The sequence below is a fragment of the Entelurus aequoreus genome, linkage group LG21 (assembly GCF_033978785.1).
Source record: "Entelurus aequoreus isolate RoL-2023_Sb linkage group LG21, RoL_Eaeq_v1.1, whole genome shotgun sequence".
Lineage (NCBI taxonomy): Eukaryota > Metazoa > Chordata > Actinopteri > Syngnathiformes > Syngnathidae > Entelurus > Entelurus aequoreus.
In genome coordinates this window covers 34,127,712-34,147,281 of record NC_084751.1, presented here as the reverse complement: position 1 = coordinate 34,147,281, position 19,570 = coordinate 34,127,712, and the positions used below count along the sequence as shown (strand labels likewise).

Here is a 19,570-nt window from a genome sequence, read left to right as displayed (position 1 = left end):
GAGAACAATGGATTTTAAGGGTAGATTAAATCTGAAGTCAGCCTTCTTTACCATTTAATCCAACCAGCAGAGATGGTGTGAGGAGGAGGCAGCAGGGATGGGGGGTACAACCCACTCAGGCAGGGGTGCTCTGGAGCACATATTTTCTTATTTTACTCTAATTCACCATCAAATGTGCATACTTTTGTGAGGTTATAGTTGAAATGCATGCGGTAATATGTGTCTTTACTGGCTTGTATTGATTTTTTCATTCACACCACCCGAGCTGCACGTTCCAAAACCAGAGATATTGTGGCGTGGAATTGTTCTAAAACTGCACCGCATCTGTTCACTTAACCGACTTACCCACGTCACTAAGGCTACGTTCACACAGCAAGTCAATTTCGATGTTATTGTCCATATTAAACTTAGACTTAGACAAACTTTATTGATCCACAAGGGAAATTTTTCCACACAGTAGCTCAGTTTCAAAGGATGGAAAGGTAATAAGTAGACTAAAAATGTACCACAGTAGCAATATAAAATATAACATATATGTAATATTTTTATATTATATATACAGTATACAATATATACTGATATCTTATATTATTATATTATATTATATTTTTATACAATATATTACAAATCCCAATTACAATGTACAATATTACAGTATATGTAGCAAAAAAAAGAAAAGAAAAAAAAGAGCAGCATAAAATAGAGAGTAGATCCAGCAGAAAATTAACATTATAAACAAAGAGTGGTAGCTAATATAGAAGTGGTCAGGTAATAGGCAGATATCGTCTATTGCTGTATGGCGAGTGATTATACAGCTTGTGACATGTACAGTATCTAACTGTTTACAAAGACTGAAGTTTCACTGAATCACAGATTAGGAAAGATTCGAAATTTCACTGACTCACAGATTTTACATAAAGACTCACATTTCACTGAATCACAGATTAAGAAAGACTCGAATTTCACTGACTCACAGATTTTACATAAAGACTCAAGTTTCACCGACTCACAGATTGACAATGACTCAAGTTTCACTGACGCACAGATTTACAAAGACTGAAGTGTCACTGAATCAAAGTCTAAGAAAGACTCGAATTTCACTGACTCACTGATTTACATAAAGACTCAAGTTTCACTGAATCACAGATTAAGAAAGATTCGAATTTCACTGACTCACAGATTTACATAAAGACTCAAGTTTCACCGACTCACAGATTGACAATGACTCAAGTTTCACTGACTCACAGATTTACAAAGACTGAAGTTTCACTGAATCACAGACTAAGAAAGGCTCGAATTTCACTCACTCACAGATTTACATGAAGACTCAAGTTTCACTGAATCACAGATTAAGAAAGACTTAAATTTCACTGACTCACAGATTTACATAAAGACTCAAGTTTCATTGAATCACAGATTAAGAAAGATTCGAATTTCACTGACTCACAGATTTACATGAATACTCAAATTTCACCGACTCACAGATTGACAATGACTCAAGTTTCACTGACTCACAGATTTACAAAGACTGAAGTTTCACTGAATCACAGATTAAGAAAGACTCGAATTTCACTGACTCACAGATTTACATAGACTCAAATGTCACTGAATCACAGATTAAGAAAGACTTGAATTTCACTGACTCGCAGATTGATGAAGACTTAACTTTCATTGACGCCTGGATTGACGAACACTTGAGCTTCACTGACTAACGGATTAACAAAGACTTGAGTTTCATTGACTCTTGAAAGCCAAATGAAGCCTGGCATTTTCAAGAAGAAAAAAATGAACGATTCATTCTTTTAGCCAATAACTGAAACGCAGGTGCTAAACTGTACTTAGCATACACTGTAAAACAAATCTGCACAATTTACGGTAAAATACCGGCAGATGTGGTTGCCAGGAATTCACCGTAAAAAAATAAAGTTAAAAATGTATAGGACATTACGGTATGTTGATGTTGATTCTGTTGATTTTACAGTTGATAACTGTTTTTGCTTATCGTAAATTGCTATGAAAAAAAGTGATATATTGTTAACCTGTTTACAAAAAAACCCTACAGAATTTACTGTAAAACACTGGCAGGTATGATTGCCAGAAATTCAACAAATTAGGGCCTATCCACAAGTGCATGTCTTTGGAGGTGGGAGGAAGCCGGAGTACCGGGGAGGGAACCCACGCAGTCACGGGTAGAACATGCAAACTGAACCCAGGACAAGCGCTAACTAATGTGCAACCGTGCTGCCCTGCCACCAATACTAGTGTCTGCAAAATGTCTGTGTTTCTGAGACATTAGGATTTTAATTTGCAAGTATTTGTACAACCTTTCACTGGGCAACTCACACCATGACCTTCCACAACATGTTACTTCAAGTGAGGGATTAAAAATGAGCCTTTAATGCTCCGTAACTGGAACTGGTTGCAAGCAGCTATTTAACAGATACGGAGCATTTAAGGCTCATTTTTAATCGCTCACTTGAAGGAACATGTTAAAGAAGACCATGTTGTGAGTTTTCCAGTGGAAAGGTTGACATTTTGCAGATGCTGGTATTGTTGGCAGGGCAGCACGGTGGAACAGTAAGCGCTTGAACTTCACAGTGCATTTCACAATCCCTGGAATTGGGTCTTTCTGTGCGGAGTTTGCATGTTCTCCCCGTGACTGTGTGGGTTCTCTCTGGTCACTCAGGCTTCCTCTCACCTCCAAAGACATGCACCTGGGGATAAGCTGTTTGGCAACACTAAAATCTGCCTTCAGTTGTTTTACGGTGAATCCCTAGCAACAACAACTGCAAGTATTTTACCATAAATTCTACATGCTTTCTGTAAACAGGTTAACAATATATCAGTTTTTTTAATAGTAATTTACTGTAAGCAAAAACAGTTATCAACTGTAAAATTAACTGATTCAACATCAACATATCGTAATGTCCTATACATCCTGACTATTTTTTACGGTAAATTCCTGGCAACCACAGGTGATGGTATTTTTTTGTACATTTTATAGATTTTTTCTTTACAGTGTACAGTACTAGCTTACAAAGGATCAAATCAGTAGAGCTGTTGTTTATGTGTGGTTACTACAAAATCCAAAACCAGTGAAGTTGGCACGTTGTGTAATTGGTAAATTAAAACAGTATACAATGATTTGCAGATCCTTTTCAACTTATATTCAATTGAATAGACTGCAAAGACAAGATATTTAATGTTCGAACTGAGAAACTTGGTTTTCTGAAGTGTTCCTGAGCCCATGTGGTGATACCCTTTACACATGTCGCTTTTTGATGCAGTACCGCCTGAGGGATCGAAGGTCCGTAATATTCATCGCTTACGTGCAGTGATTTCTACAGATTCTCTGAACCTTTTGATGATATTACGGACCATAGATGGTGAAATCCCTAAATTCCTTGCAATGGCTGGTTGAGAAATGTTGTTCTTAAACTGTTGGACAATTTGCTCACGCAGTTGTTCACAAAGTGGTGACCCTCGCCACCCATCCTTGTTTGTGAATGACTGAGCATTTCACAGAAGCTGCTTTTACACCCAATCATGGCACCCACCTGTTCCAAATTAGCCTGTTCACCTGTGGTATGTTCCAAATAAGTGTTTGATGAGCATTCCTCAACTTTCTCAGTCTTTTTTGCCCCTTTAGAAATTCCAAATGAGCTAATATTTGCAAAAAATAACAAAGTTTTCCAGTTCGAACGCTAAGTAGCTTGTCTTTGCAGTCTTTTCAATTGAATATAGGTTGAAAAGGATTTGCAAATCATTGTATTCTGTTTTTATTTACGATTTACACAACGTGCCAACTTCACTGGTTTTGGGGTTTGTATTATAAAGTAGCAGTTTAAAAAAACCCTGTAAATTGGTAAAAACTGTGTATAATTTTGCTGTGAATTGTTACAGGAGTAGGTAATTTGTGGTGATGGTGAACATTTGGACAACCAATGACGTTTAAGTCAGTCAGCGTTTGGGTTTAGCTGGTTTTGTCAGTTTCAGGCCAAAAAGCAATAACAGAGCTGTCCGTGCGGTGAGAAAAGGTTGTGAAGTACCCATCATCCCTGAAGGTGACAAGGAGGAGTAGGAGGCGGTGGAGATACATAAAACACTAGTGGTTCAAAGAAGGACAATGAAGCCCTTGTGCTGTGATAGTTCAGAAAGGGCTTCTTGAGCGGCTGCCTTTACTTTTTTCTGTGTGATTTCTCTCTCCCTCCCTCCCACTCTGTCTCTGCCTCACTCGTCTGAGGCCTCTGCGTCCTCAAAGGACACCCTAGTGGACTCTCGGAAGTCGGGGTGCTGCAGGTCCGATAAGAATTTGGTGGGGGTGAGCAAGTTGGTGGAACCTGTAGGGGGAACAGAGGTGGCTTCACCACTCATCTCTCAACACCCAACACGGGCCTACTCCACACTCTCCAAAAAAAAAAAAAAAAAAAACACAAACAAAGGGCTTGAAAAACACTCATTTGCAGACTCACACACACACGTACACACACACACACACACACACACACACACACACACACACACACACACACACACACGCACACACACACAGTCACATGTTGCACAAAACCACTCAGGATACAGAGGGACAGAAAAAGACATGGCAAGGCTGCAATTTAAAACAGTTGTTTTTGAAAGACAACAAAGAGCTGAAGCAGAGCAAAACGTAGAAAACAGCAGCACAAAGAAGCATAAACATCACATCAACAATCAAGGAGGCTTGACATAAATGTAGATACCACACAACACACATTAATACACAATAATTGTCGAATAGGTAGGCACTTCAGGGCTTTGTTTTCGTTGGGATCCCTTTGAAAAGAACTGTACTAGCATTGGGCCCCATTCAGCAATAAGTTCCTAACTTTTCCTCTTAAATTTCTTCCTAAGTGATTTCCTAATTCAAATTCATGACGTGTTCTTAAACGCCCAAATTGTTCCCACCTGCTGTTCTTAAGTTGCTGAATGCCTAATGGTTAGCGCGTGCGTGTCTATCATAATTTGCATATAAACACGCCCTTATTTCCCCAATATGCATATGTAAACACCCCTAATTCCGTAATTTGCATAAGTAAACGCCCTTAATTCCCCATATAAGGGCACAATTCCGGCAGAAAAGCCAAACATCAGACACCAGGAGAAAACAGAAACAGATTACAGAAGAGAAGTTCGTATTATCCCGCGGGGGAAATACATAATGTCAAAACGTAAGTTTAAGAAAGGGGGGACTGCTGAGGTAGCCCCGAAGCGGTCAAATAAATATCGTCAATTCGGGCAAATCATGGTCGTGAAATATACACTCCCTCCCTAGGGCAGGATCTGCGGCATCTTGCAGTAGCAGGTGTGTGTGTGTGTGTGTGTGTGTGTGTGTGTGTATTTTGAAATGTCTATATATTGCTCATTTTGCTATATGTCTGTCTTGTCTCTATCTATCTATCTATCTATCTATCTATCTATCTATCTATCTATCTATCTATCTATCTATCTATCTATCTATCTATCTATCTATCTATCTATCTATCTATCTATCTATCTATCTATCTATCTATCTATCTATCTATGATATTAATTTAACATTAGACAATAGAAGTAAGGGAACTTGTCACACTTAAGAACAAATAGGCCACCCTAAGAGTGCTCTGGAGCACTCGTAGATTTTGTTCTTACCTACGAACAAATCCCAGCTAAGAAAACATTGGTGAATACAAAAATCTCCTTAAAAACTTCGTAAGTGGGCCTAAGAACAAAATGTGTTCTTAAGAACGGTTGCTGAATGGGGCCCACTGACTTTATTAAGTACATTTGAGTACTGTGTTAGGTATGTTCTTTTAGTTAGTTGTGGCCTTTTATAGTGGCTAGCCTAAGGCACATAAGCGTAAAAGTGTTGTGTTTACATTTTTTTCCAGTGTATAAAAGTGTGCGTAGACAAAAAAGTGGACACAATTTTACTTTATAAACATGTTGTATGGGTAGATGCAAAAACTGAAGACCTGATATTATTGTCTGTCGATTTATCAGCATCGATTCAGTAAACGTGAGTACAGTTTAGGTATATTTACTATATGACTTGAATACAGGACATTAGGGGCAGTCGTTCAAGTGCTGTGTGATATTGTAGTGCATATACAGATGCAAAAGTATTACTTTGAAATAAAAAAATAATGCTTTTATTTAGAGATGTCCGATATTGTCCAACTCTTAATTACCGATACCGTTATCAACCGATACCGATATATACAGTCGTGGAATTACAAGGTTTTCCAAAATAAATCAACTCAAGTTATGGAAAAAAATGCCAACATGGCACTGCCATATTTATCATTGAAGTCACAAAGTGCATTATTTTTTTTAACATGCCTCAAAACAATAACAGTGCAATACTTTTTCATTACATGGTCACTACTGCCTAGTTTCTCTTGTTATATTCTTATTTTACGGATATATTTTTATTCTCATTGTTGCTTTTTATTTGTATTCTTATTGTAATATTTTTCTATTCTGTTTCCATTTATACCCCCATTATTTACTTTTCACTTTTTAAATTCGATCTCAATTCTGTACACTGCTGCTGGAATTTCAATTTTCCTCAGCGAACTCTCCTGAAGGAATCAATAAAGTACTATCTATCCAAACAGCAGCTTGGAATTTGGGACATGCTCTCCCTGAGAGACTATGAGGAGGTTGAGGTGGGCGGGGTTGGGGTGAGTTGGGGTAGAGGGTAGCGGGGGGGGGGGTTATATTGTAGCGTCCCGGAAGAGTTAGTACTGCAAGGGATTCTGGGTATTTGTTCTGCTGTGTTTATGTTGTGTTACGGTGCGGATGTTCTTCCGTGTGGGTTCACAGTGTGGCGCATATTTGTAACAGTGTTAAAGTTGTTTATATGGCTACCCTCAGTGTGACCTGTAAGGCTGTTGACCAAGTATGCCTTGCATTAATTTGTGATGAGAACAGCCGTAGATATTATGTGACTGGGTCGGCACGCAAAGGAAATGCCTTTAAGGTTTATTGGCACTCTGTACCTCTCCCAATGTCCGCGTACACAGCGGCGTTTTAAAACATCATACATTTTACTTTTAGAAACCGATACCGATAATTATGAAACCGATACCGATAATTTCCGATATTACAATTTAAAGCATTTATCGGCCGATAATATCGGCAGCCCGATATTATCGGACATCCCTATTTGTATTCAATGTCGATTACTTTGTTCAAATAGGTCATTCAATAATACGTCCTTACGGGCCACTTTTCCTATGATTCGGTTTTAGACACTAATTTTGGCCTAAATTATGGTCTCACATACGATGTTGGTTAACGTATAGTCAAACATTGTCATAGCAAATATTTGGTAGTGCAAATGCATTTTTAATACTGAGTTGATTCAGTGGAATGTTTGGAGTAAAAATTATTGATACTATTATTTAAATTATTATATGTAATTTACCCACAACACATGTATTCATTATTTAATTTATGTTGATTTGAAGATATACTTGGCGGAAAAATGTCATTGTTTTGATTTCAACTAAGCACTGTCTCTTTAAGAGTTTATGTGATGATTGCTGCAGTGTTGCCAGGTGTGGATAAATGTGGCTTGTCTGGCACAATTGAGGGAGTCACCAGGTCATTGTGTGTGTATCGTGAACAATTTATTGGATTTTTTTTTGGACATGTAACATTTTAAGAATTTAAAATACTAAGGATTTCTTGCAACATCTGAAGGAAAAAGGGATTTTGTGTAATTCTGTTTTTTTGTTGTATGGGTAGATGGAAAAACTGAAGACCTGATATTATTGTCTGCCGATTTATCAGTATCGATAAATAAAACGTGAGTACAGTTTAGGTATATTTACAGTATGACTTCAATACATTACATTAGGTCAAGTGCTGTATGATATTGTAGTGCATACACAGAGGCAAAAGTATTACTTTGAAATAAAAAATAACGTTTGTATTCAATGTCGATGAATTTGTTCAAATAGGTCATTCAATAATACGTCTCCTTTTTTTAAGACTACATGTACGCCAAAGTATATTTACATTTACAATCCACGATGTCCTTACGGCCCACTTTTTATGTGATTCGGTTTTAGTCAAACATTTTTGCCTAAATTATGGTCTCACATACGATCATGGTTAACGTATAGTCAAACATTGCGTATCATTGTATCATTCTGCAGTATCGATTAAATATTTGGCATTTTTTAATACTGAGTTGATACAGTGGAATGTTTGGAGTAAAAATTATTGATACTACTATTTAAATTATTATATTTAACTTACCCACACCACATGTATTCACTACCATGAATTGATTTACGTGGACCCCGACTTAAACAAGTTGAAAAACTTATTTGGGTGCTACCATTTAGTGGTCAATTGTACGGAATATGTACTGCACTGTGCAATCTACTAATAAAAGTTTCAAATCAAAATGTCCGATAATGGCTTTTTTGCCGATATCCGATATTCCGATATTGTCCAACTCTTAATTACTGATTCCGATATCAACCGATACCGATATATACAGTTGTGTAATTAACACATTATTATGCCTAATTTTGTTGTGATGCCCCGCTGGATGCATTAAACAATGTAACAAGGTTTTCCTAAATAAACCAACTCAAGTTATGGAAAAAAATGCCAACATGGCACTGCCATATTTATTATTGAAGTCACAAAGTGCATTCTTTTTTTTAACATGCCTCAAAACAGCAGCTTGGAATTTGGGACATGCTCTCCCTGAGAGAGCATGAGGAGGTTGAGGTGGGCGGGGTTGGGGGGGGCGGGGTTGCGGGGTAGGAGGTAGCGGGGGGTGTATATTGTAGCGTCCCGGAAGAGTTAGTGCTGCAAGGGGTTCTGGGTATTTGTTCTGTTGTGTATATGTTGTGCTACGGTGCGGATGTTCTCCCGAAATGTGTTTGTCATTCTTGTTTGGTGTGGGTTCACAGTGTGGCGCATATTTGTAACAGTGTTAAAGTTGTTTACACGGCTACCCTCAGTGTGACATGTATGGCTGTTGACCAAGTATGCTTGCATTCACTTGTGTGTGTGAAAAGCCGTAGATATTATGTGATTGGGCCGGCACGCAAAGGCAGTGCCTTTAAGGTTTATTGGCGCTATGTACTTATCCCTACGTCCGTGTACACAGCGGCGTTTTAAAAAGTCATAAATTTTACTTTTTGAAACCGATACCAATAATTACCGATATCACATTTTAAAGCATTTATCGGCCGATAATATCGGCAGTCCAATATTATCGGACATCTCTAGTATTCACTATATAATTTATGTTCATATGAAGATATACTTGGCGGAAAAATGTCATGGTTTTGATTTAAACTAAGCACTGTCTCTTTAAGAGTTTATGTGATGATTGCCAGGTGTTGCCAGTGTGGATAAATGTGGCTTGTCTGGCACAATTGAGGGAGTCACCAGGTCATTGTGTGTGTATCGTGAACAATTTATTGGATTGGGATTTTTTTTTTGGGACATGTAACGTTTATAGACTTTGTGAAGGATTTCTTGCAACATCTGAAGGAAAAATTGATTTTGTGTAATTTTGTCTTTTTGTTCAAATAAGTGCACAGCACTGCAACTGACAAATGCAAACTATTACAAAGAAACATTTTGATAGCTTTTCTTCTTGGAAAAAACTCTACACTTGAATTGGAGTGTCCAAACAAAGAATCTTACGCATTGGTGACTCAATCTCTGTAGTTTTTATTTATACATTACGACTGCAAAATAGGATAGCTTTGTGACATATTACGTGTCTTAAAATATATATATATTTTTTACACTTCCTTGTGCTCTATATTAGGGATGGCCGATATGGCGTAAAATCTATAACGACAAGATATATTGCAGCCCCCTGCGATAACAATATACAGTATATCTCTTTGGCATGTAAATTATTATAGATTCATTTCAAAATGAATTTCGCTCCTGAGTATAAGTCGCACCACCGGCCAAACTATGAAAAAAACTGTGACTTATAGTCCGAAAAATACGGTAATTGTTTTGTATCTAGTCTGCACTTTGTTTGTGTTATTATTATTATTGGCTTTTATCTAGTTTGCACTTTGTCTGTACTATTACTATTATCATTATTATCGACTCATCTTTGCCTTATTCTTTTTATTATCCTATTTTAATGATGTTGGATCTGTGTTGTTGTTGATGTTGGGGACAAGTGTTGTAAATTAGCTTTGGCTACAAACACTATGATGCATACATTGGATAACTGTTTCAGATATCTATATTTCTGTATCTGTCCCTATTTCAAATAAACCTTTATATATGTATAGTATTACCCTTGAATTAAATTTATATAAAAAGCGATAACAACACTTTTATAGACTCACGGGCCACGGAGGACTTACTGGTACCAGCTCGCAAGCTTAAATCCTAACATGAAAACAAGAGACATACATGTATGTCTTTCCCCGTTAAAAACAACATACCCCAATCTCAACGTCTATAAACACATTACTGTCTGAGCAACTTTTTATGATGCGTTCAAGTACAGAACAGAGTAGGACAGACACAAACCCCCGCCAGAATTGCTACTTAAATAGAATATATTTTATCTTAAACATATCAAACACAAGAAATGCATTTCTAATATGGTGTCTATTTATTTTATGTATGTTTTGAAGCTTTTTGAGCACATTCCACAATAAGAATGATAACCGTGATCATTTTTAATAAGTGTACAGCTCTGGTAATGGGTACATTCGCCCCCACCTGCACAAATGTACTTCAAAATGTAACAATCAAAATAAATATGACTTTTTTTTTGTTTACTAGGGCATGCATATATAATATGCATTAGTTTGACCATTTAAAATCAACGATAATAAAAAGGAGATGCTTGGAAATAGCCTAAAAATGCCCCAAAAACTTGGAAAAACCATCATGAGCGTTCTGTTCAGGTATATTTCTTTTATATTTTGATAAATCATCATATTTATGTATTACTACATTTAAATAGGTATTGATCAATCTTTAAGCTGTGTGTATTTTATTTCAGTTTGCTTTTGACATCTTATTTAGAATTGTAGTTGAAACTTTTACAACCTTGTGTTGCGCTCATGATGGCGTAACCAAACTAGATTTCATTTAATGATCTTATTTGGAATATTTATTCCCTTTTTTACATTTAGTATACTTAAATATTCATTTATAAACATTGAATGCATTTCAAATATGAATAAAATGCAATTGCCTTCATCTTATAGGGCAGTGGTTCTCAAATGGGGGTACGCGTACCCCTGGGGGTACTTGAAGGTATGCCAAGGGGTACGTGAGATTTTTTTTTAAATATTCTAAAAATAGCAAGAATTCAAAAATCCTTTATAAATATAAATAAAAACCTATCTTTTTTTCCAAATAGTTCAAGAAAGACCACTACAAATGAGCAATATTTTTGCACTGTTATACAATTTAATAAATCAGAAACTGATGACATAGTGCTGTATTTTACTTCTTTATCTCTTTTTTTCAACCAAAAATGCTTTGCTCTGATTAGGGGGTACTTGAATTTAAAAAAAATTCACAGGGGGTACATCACTGAAAAAAGGTTGAGAACCACTGTTATAGGGTAATGTTTAGTTACACCAAGTCATGAGCGTAACACTAAGCTTCATCACTTTGACTTGTAATATCTCTAATTCTGGTGGTGTTTTATGCTTTTTTTCTTTTTGGAACATGTACTATACATATAATACAATAAAGTCCCATATAAAATTATGTTTCTAGCAATACTTTAATTTTGCCTTTGAAAGTAACACTCCAATGTCCATTAGTGGAGCTGTACACATAACCGTGATATGAAATTGTCATGTCGTTACATCTGTATTCTGCATTTTTACACACATCGTTACAATATGTCTTCTACCCTTGGAAGATAGAGTAGACAAATAGACACATTTTACCTTTGCACGGTAGACAACAATACACGTCGTAAACCCTGTGGCTCCATTTTCTCTGGTAAAAGTACAACACAAGGACATCTACGCAACAGTAAGTAGGCCTTAACTAATATTTGCAAATTGCTCATACTGTACTGAATTACTCTTACTATTAAAGAGTGCAGAGAAGGAGCAAGACTGCTTACTCAACCGCTACATTTGTTGTGCGCATAGGTGAGCCTGCTCGCCAATGTAGAACAAAACTAGTTTGTTTCTTCATGTGACCATTTTAGTCCTGCTATACTTTATATCTTAGTCGACAAAATTTGCTGTCATTTTAGTCGACTAAAACTGGACTAAAACTCAATTAATTTAAATGACTAAAACTAAAATAATTTTCATCAAAAGACTATAAATAAAACTAAATTAAAAACAGCTGTCAAAATTAACACTGTTCCTTACTTCAGTGTTTTTCAACCTTTTCTGAGCCAAGGCACATTTTTTTCATTGAAAAAATCCTGAGGCACACCACCAGCAGAAAACATTAAAAAACGAAACTTAGTAGCCGATATTGACAATAAAAAGTTGTTCTCGCAATTGTTGGATATGAATTCAAACCATAACCAACCATGCATCACTATAGCTCTTGTCTCAAAGTAGGTGTACTGTCACCACCTGTCACATCACCCCCTGACTTAGTTTGAGTTTTTTGCTGTTTTCCTGTGTGTAGTGTTTTAGTTATTGTCTTGTGCTCCTATTTTGGTGGCTTTTCCTCTTTGGTTGGTATTTTGCTGTAGCAGTTTCATGTCTTCCTTGATCGCTATTCCCCGCACCTGCTTTGTTTTCGCAATCAAGATTATTTAAGTTGTTGCTATCCTTCTTTATGGGGACATTGTTGATTGTCATGTCATGCACGGATGTACTTTGTGGACGCCGTCTGCTCCACACGCTGTAAGTCTTTGCTGTCGTCCAGCATTCTGTTTTTGTTTACTTTGCAGCCAGTTCAGTTTTAGTTTCGTTTTGCATAGCCATCCCTAAGCTTCAATGCCTTTTCTTAGCGGCACTTAGCGGCACTCGCCTTTTGTTTATCTTTGGTTTAAGTGTTAGATACCTTTTTACCTGCACGCTGCCTCCCGCATATTGTGATCACGACAAACCATGTTCCCGACATCTACAAAGCAATTAGCTACCTGCTGCCACCTGCTGATATGGAAGAGTATTACACGGTTACTCTGCCGTGCTCTAGACAGCACAGACACTCAACAACGGCACATTTGCGTATTATAATTACTGGTTTGCAAAAAATATTTCTAACCCAATTAGGTGAAATTACATAATCTCCCACGGCACACCAGACTGTATCTCACGGCACACTAGTGTGCCGCGGCACAGTGGTTGAAAAACACTGCCTTACTTCTTCTCCCCACTCCTCGCCAACTTCTCCAACAAGAGTCTTCTATAAATGTAAAAGTGATGTTGAATATTTATTTATCATTTTTATGTATGTTTCACATTGTTTTCTGCATGTAAAACAATAATTAGTCTTGTTTGTGCTCATATTTTTGGGCGTCTACAACAGATTAATTGAATTTACGTCAGGGATGGGTACATAATTGGGTATTGTTCATGGTACCGACCGAATTCCGTCGGAACAACCAGATATCGATTCACGTAAAAATCTAACGATATCATATTTAAATACCTTAATTGCTCGTGATGCATACTTAAGACTGAATGGGCAGAAAAAACAGGCCTATTTGTGTTGTAATTTGCCATGCCAACAAAGCAAGCATGTCTGAGAGAAAAAACTCAAAAGTAGGGCTCCACTTTTCAAAACGATCAATGCTAATTTACATTGGCGAGGCAATATACATGCTCTACAATACTGCAATCAAACAGCTGGTTTGTAATGAGTACAATACAGTATACACACTTTGTAGGACTCAAAAAAAGACAAGACTAGCACATAATTTTTTCACTACAGTAACACACTCAGGACAAGCTAAAATGAATGCATACTTGCTGTATATCCACTCAAAAAAGAGATATTTATCAGTTTTGTTGGCCGTAGTAACATCCCAACACTTTTAAAGTTCTGCAAAACTCCTCTCTGTGTAGTGTGTAGTGCTGTGTAGTCTATATACTACTGCCATCTGATGTCTTATCCCGGATTCCGACTGTATGCGTCACGGCTGCGGAACAGTGTCACTTTCCATTTCCATTTACCGTATTTTCCGGACCATAGGGCGCACCGGATTATAAGGCGCACTGCCAATGAGCGGGTCTATTCAGGTCTTTTTTCATACAAAAGGCGCTCCGGATTATAAAGCGCATTGAAGGGGTCATATTATGATTTTTTTCTCAATTTAAAACATTTCCTTGGGGTCTACATAACATGTAATGGTGGTTCTTTGGTCAAAATGTTGCATAGATGATGTTTTACAGATCATCTTCTAGTCGCTTTGTTAGAATAATTATGTGTAAGTTATCACAAAAGTTTCAGTTTTCGGAAACTTCCGGCGAGCAGACAGAGACTGTCTTTGTTGCACCAAGCCAAAGGCTTGTAAAATTCCATTGTGTACGATGGGAGGAGACGGGAGGGGTTATCTATTGTGATCCAAGACTTGCCCAAGCTCGATCCAGGACCAGCCCAACCCCGAGGCATCTTTTTCTTTTGTGTTAATGTAACCAAAAACAATGGCTGTTTACATTCCCCCCATTCCTTTAGAAACAGCTGTTGTTGTGTAAACAGGGAATAGCCAAATAAAAGAGGAGACGTGAACCTTTTTTCGTCAGAGCGTGGGTGACACTGTAAGAGGTTACATGTCGACAATCTGCAATCTGCGCACCTGGATCTACTTCTGGACTCTGACTGCCTCCCTCGATCCTTGACTTCCCCCGCTTTGGACTCGGACCTGTAGACTTCTCTCTCCCCTGGACTTCCTCGTCACTCGTTCAACATTTACGGTAACACTCAACAGCTAATCTACACACATAGTCTTACACCATACACACTCTTGGATTTTGTCACTCTCCATTTCCTTAGTTAGTATATTTAGTATTGTTTGATTATTATATACATATTATAATATTTATAATAAAATACTTAGAGCTATACTGCCCTCTGGTGTCTGTGTCGTCATCTCCCCTTAGTCTAACATAACAGCTTCTTTAACACAGTGTATCAATTGAGCTAAAATCATTGGTACTTTAACTTTAACTTAAAATCTGCTTGTGTGGGACAGGAAGTCACGCACAAACACCAAATAAATGATCCAGTTTAATAAATGACTGCGTATTTTACACTTTGATACGTCCTAATAGGCGAGGACGAACCTGAAGTCAACTTCTCAAAGGTTTTCAGAAGTCATTTCAACTTGTTGACACACATGGATGAGAACATGCTTATCCTGGATGTCCAAAGTCAGAGAATCAAATTACAAGCATCCTTTGTCAAATACCAGCTGATACCGGGGTCGAAGAAGCAGGAGAGTAGTTAGCGGGAGTTGAATGAGAAGTGTGTCTGTGTACAGCCAGGTATGATGTCACTATTGTGTTGTTGCTTGCTAAAAATACAAAAAATAAAGTACCGTATTTTCCGGATCATAGGGCGCACCGGATTATAAGGCGCACTGCCGATGAGCGGGTCTACTCAGGTCTATTTTCATACAATAGGCGCACCGGATTATAAGGCGCAATGTGTAATGGTCATATTATGACTTTACTTAAATCAATAACGGAGCAGCATCTCCTCATCCGTGGCTCACTAGTGCAACAACAACGCCGGAAATGTGTCCCGTGAAAAACCGTCCGACCGGAACTCTCTAATAACTAAAGTTCCTTGGGTGAATAATGTAAACTCACTACACCGGTATGTTTTAGCGCTGGTATGTTTTAGCGCTTTCATGGCGAGTGTACTGACAGATATAAGTAAGAACTTTACACTACTTTATATTAGAAATGGCAACAGTGGACGATGAATGTCCCATAACAATAAGATGGAGAAATAGAAGAAGCTTATTGACTACGGTGTTGCCACCGACTACAAAGGCGGACGCGCGCACATTTTCAGGACTTATGCAGATCCCAAATACAGATCAGCAGGTACCAGAAGGTAAGAAAAGTTGCTTTTGCATACCATTGCAAAACAAAACGGCAGATAATATGTCTTACCTTATACACACACACCCGTATTTTGAAGCACAGTACAATCCATCAAGCGGTGCGGCTTCATAGCTTACCAAAGCCGTACTAAAACATTTTGATATATTTTTGAGCGCCGTGTGTAATGTTCTATATTTTCAATGGTACATATAAAATGTTGGTGTTGTTTACTTGAGTCATATTGCCATCATAGTGCAGTCTACACGTATATCTTATGTTTGACTGCCGTCTACTGGTCACATTTATCATTACACCATGTTCCAAATAAAATTGCTTCGAGGTCGGTAAGCAAAACCAGAATGATTCCGTACATTAGGCGCCCCGGGTTATCAGGCGCACTGTTGAGTTTTGAGGGAAAAAAAGGATTTTAAGTGTGCCTTATAGTCCAGAAAATACGGTATTACCTTCTAAAAAACTGGATCGAATTTCAACCTAGACCCGACGCCATTTAGCAGGATGGTTGTTTGCTCTCAGCATCATCATTTTTGTGAATTTAGCAGCTAAGCATGGCGCACATATTTTGTGCTGAAAGATACATCCATCCCATCGGTCGGCACCCCAATGAGCACTGACATTTTAAATGACTGTTTTATTATTGTCATTTAAGGGCTTACCTTATACACACACACCCGTATGTTGAAGCGCAGTACAATCCATCAAGCGGTGCGGCTTCATAGCTTACCAAAGTCGTACTAAAACATTTTGATCAATTATTGAGCGCCGTGTGTAATGTTCTGTATTTTCAATGGAACATATAAAATGTTGGTGTTGTGTTACTTGAGTCATATTGCAGTCTACACGTAACTCTTATGTGTGACTGCCATCTACTGGTCACACTTATCATTACACCATGTACCAAATAAAATAGCTTCGAGGTTGGTAAGCACAACCAAAATGATTCCGTACATTAGGCGCGCCGGGTTATAAGGCGCACCGTGGAGTTTTGAGAAAATGAAAGGATTTTAAGTGCGCCTTATAGTCCGATAAATACGGTAGTCATTTTGCAAGGCTAAACTGTGGTCTTTTCCACCAGCCAAGTCAAGTCAGTGCCGTCACGTCGACGTCTGCCTGTGGGTACTGATGGACGGCAAAGCTTGAGACGTTCTGTGGTGTTTATTTGCTTCTGCTCCTCATGGAAGGGCATAATAAACTGTTGGTGTTTCGCTTTACTACAACTCCCTCTCGCGAATTCGCAAGATCTCGTAAAAGTCAGCGCTACTGCGCTGTGCGGAGAAGCCGCAAAAATGGGCATCAGAGCGGCGGAAGGGACTGCCGGACAGCAGAAGGGGGAGACATTCCGTGGCGGTTACGCATCCAGTGGAAATCCGGGGATAGAATTGCAAATTGTGTAAAAAAGTGTACTGTGTAATAATACTCGCAAATGATACTCAGAAGTGTAAGAAAACAAGATAGAACAACTGGACAGCACAGTTATTGTCAGCTCACTGTTATATAAATAGCAAATACAAAAATATTTAGATTAATTAATTAATTAATTAATATTTATCAACACATGAACAACAACAAAAATACTGAAAATTGGTACCGATGAGTTCCGGTATCGATTCCTAGGCTTGGTGCCGAATCGATTTAAAATGCGAAAAGTACCCATCCCTGATTTACATTATTTACATTAAAATGGATTGTGTTTTCTTTTTGAACTGATCACTAACGAAAACCAAGGTTTGACTGTATCGACAAGAAAAAAGTACATCAATATCTGTCAGAGTAGCGCTGATTATTAAACACAAATGTGAAGAACGTACTTATTCTAGTGCACAAAATAAATGTTAGTCATGCTGCCATTAGCAGTAATCTCAGAGGGTTAGCGAGGGACAAAAAACCCAGAAAAAAGAATTTACTCTAAACTACTAAACTAAATCAGCACTTAGAACTAAAACAACTTATTTGGGTTTGCATCACCAACCTTAAAATAAGCAATTTCATTACAAGGACACTGAAGAGTTACATCTAGGGCTGCAACAACTAATCGATTAAATCAATTAAAATCGATTATAAAAATAGTTGCCGATTAATTTTGTCATCGATTCGTTGGATCTATGCTATGCGCAGAGGCAATTTTTTTGTTATTTTGTTATTTTTTTATTTTTTATTAACCTTTATTTATAAACTGCAACATGTACAAACAGCTGAGAAACAATAATCAAAATAAGTATGGTGCCAGTATGCTGTTTTTTTTCAATAAAATACTGGAAAGGATAGAAATGTAGTTTGTCTGTTTTATCCGATTATTAATCGAAGTAATAATCGACAGATTAATCGATTATCAAATTAATCGTTAGTTGCAGCCCTAGTTACATCACATTCAATTTAAAGCACACTGTATCGTTCTCCAGTAGGATAGATTTGCAGCAACATGAAGAGTTTGATTCGGGCATAGTTAAATAGTTAAATGCAACCTCTATTTAGATATGTGCCTTTTTAGATGATGTTCAAATGAACCAATCATATATGGGAAAGATTTAGTTGAGACATTGTCACAACGACCCTCATTCAAAAATTGGTAACAAATACACTAATTTGCATGCAAAGTCCGGCACGTTTGGCTTTGTGTGCGCACACTTCCCTTCTTTTTGGCACCGTTGGAAGAGGTGGGCCCGGGAACAGATCCTGCAATGACTGTATAGCGATCCTTCCTTGCAATTAAGCTCTTTATAATAACCTCCAAATAATGCAAAAGTCAAACTTACAGGACTATATCCGTGTTTGTAATAAAGATGTGTATAAAACATTTAAAACATGTATAAAAGCATTTGTGAAACATTAAATTACCATTTTTATATAATTTATTCTCATTGACAAATTACTAACAAGCCTTTGTTTTACCTCGGGCAAGAAATCTATACCACATTCCTTATTAATAGAAAAAAAAGATGCATTTATTTTAACATGCACACCAACCCCTCCCCCTCCCTGTTTGCACTACTCACCAATGATGGCTTCCCACTTCCCATTGGCCTGTGTGACCTCATACGCGCAGCGCATCTCGCTGAAGGACACCCCGCCAATGACAAAGACCATGACACGCGGGCCTGTGCGGTACTCTCCAGGTGTCTTGTTCTTGTGCCAGTGTCCGTACCGAGCACTGCCAGGAAGGACAAGGAATACGAACCGTTAAAATCTGTATACAAGTCAATCCACTTTATAAACAGTTAGTCTCCTTTATGTTGACAATAGCAGGCCTCGAATTTTAACTTTTTAAGGGCAAGGCAAGTGTTGTCTTAAAGGAGGGCTCATATTTTAGGGCACCAAGGCAAGTTGGAAGGGAACCAAGGCGAACATTATTTTCTTTCGAGGCAGGGGCTCCAAAGCATGCATACATATATATATATGGGTGTATATTAGGGGTGTAACGGTACACAGAAATTTCGGTTCGGTACGTACCTCGGTTTAGAGGTCACGGTTCGGTTAATTTTCGGTACAGTAAAAAAACAACAATATATAAATTTTTTGGTTATTTATTTACC

The 19,570-nt window shown here is 37.7% G+C and overlaps 1 protein-coding gene across 2 annotated transcripts in view; it reads right to left on the bottom strand.

Moving 5' to 3' along the window:
- Window positions 1-19,570, bottom strand: part of LOC133638690 (syntaxin-binding protein 1) — a 99,610-nt gene that overhangs the window by 7,945 nt on the left and 72,095 nt on the right. Inside the window, exons 18-19 of one of the 2 annotated variants that reach the window (XM_062031541.1) lie at window positions 19,034-19,188; window positions 4,183-4,340 (exon numbers count right to left, since the gene is read on the bottom strand). In XM_062031541.1, the coding sequence (XP_061887525.1) occupies window positions 4,231-4,340; window positions 19,034-19,188 (265 nt within the window). In that variant the 3' untranslated portion in view covers window positions 4,183-4,230. The remainder of the gene's footprint in view (window positions 1-4,182; window positions 4,341-19,033; window positions 19,189-19,570) is intronic. The other variant, XM_062031542.1, reaches the window with a different exon arrangement.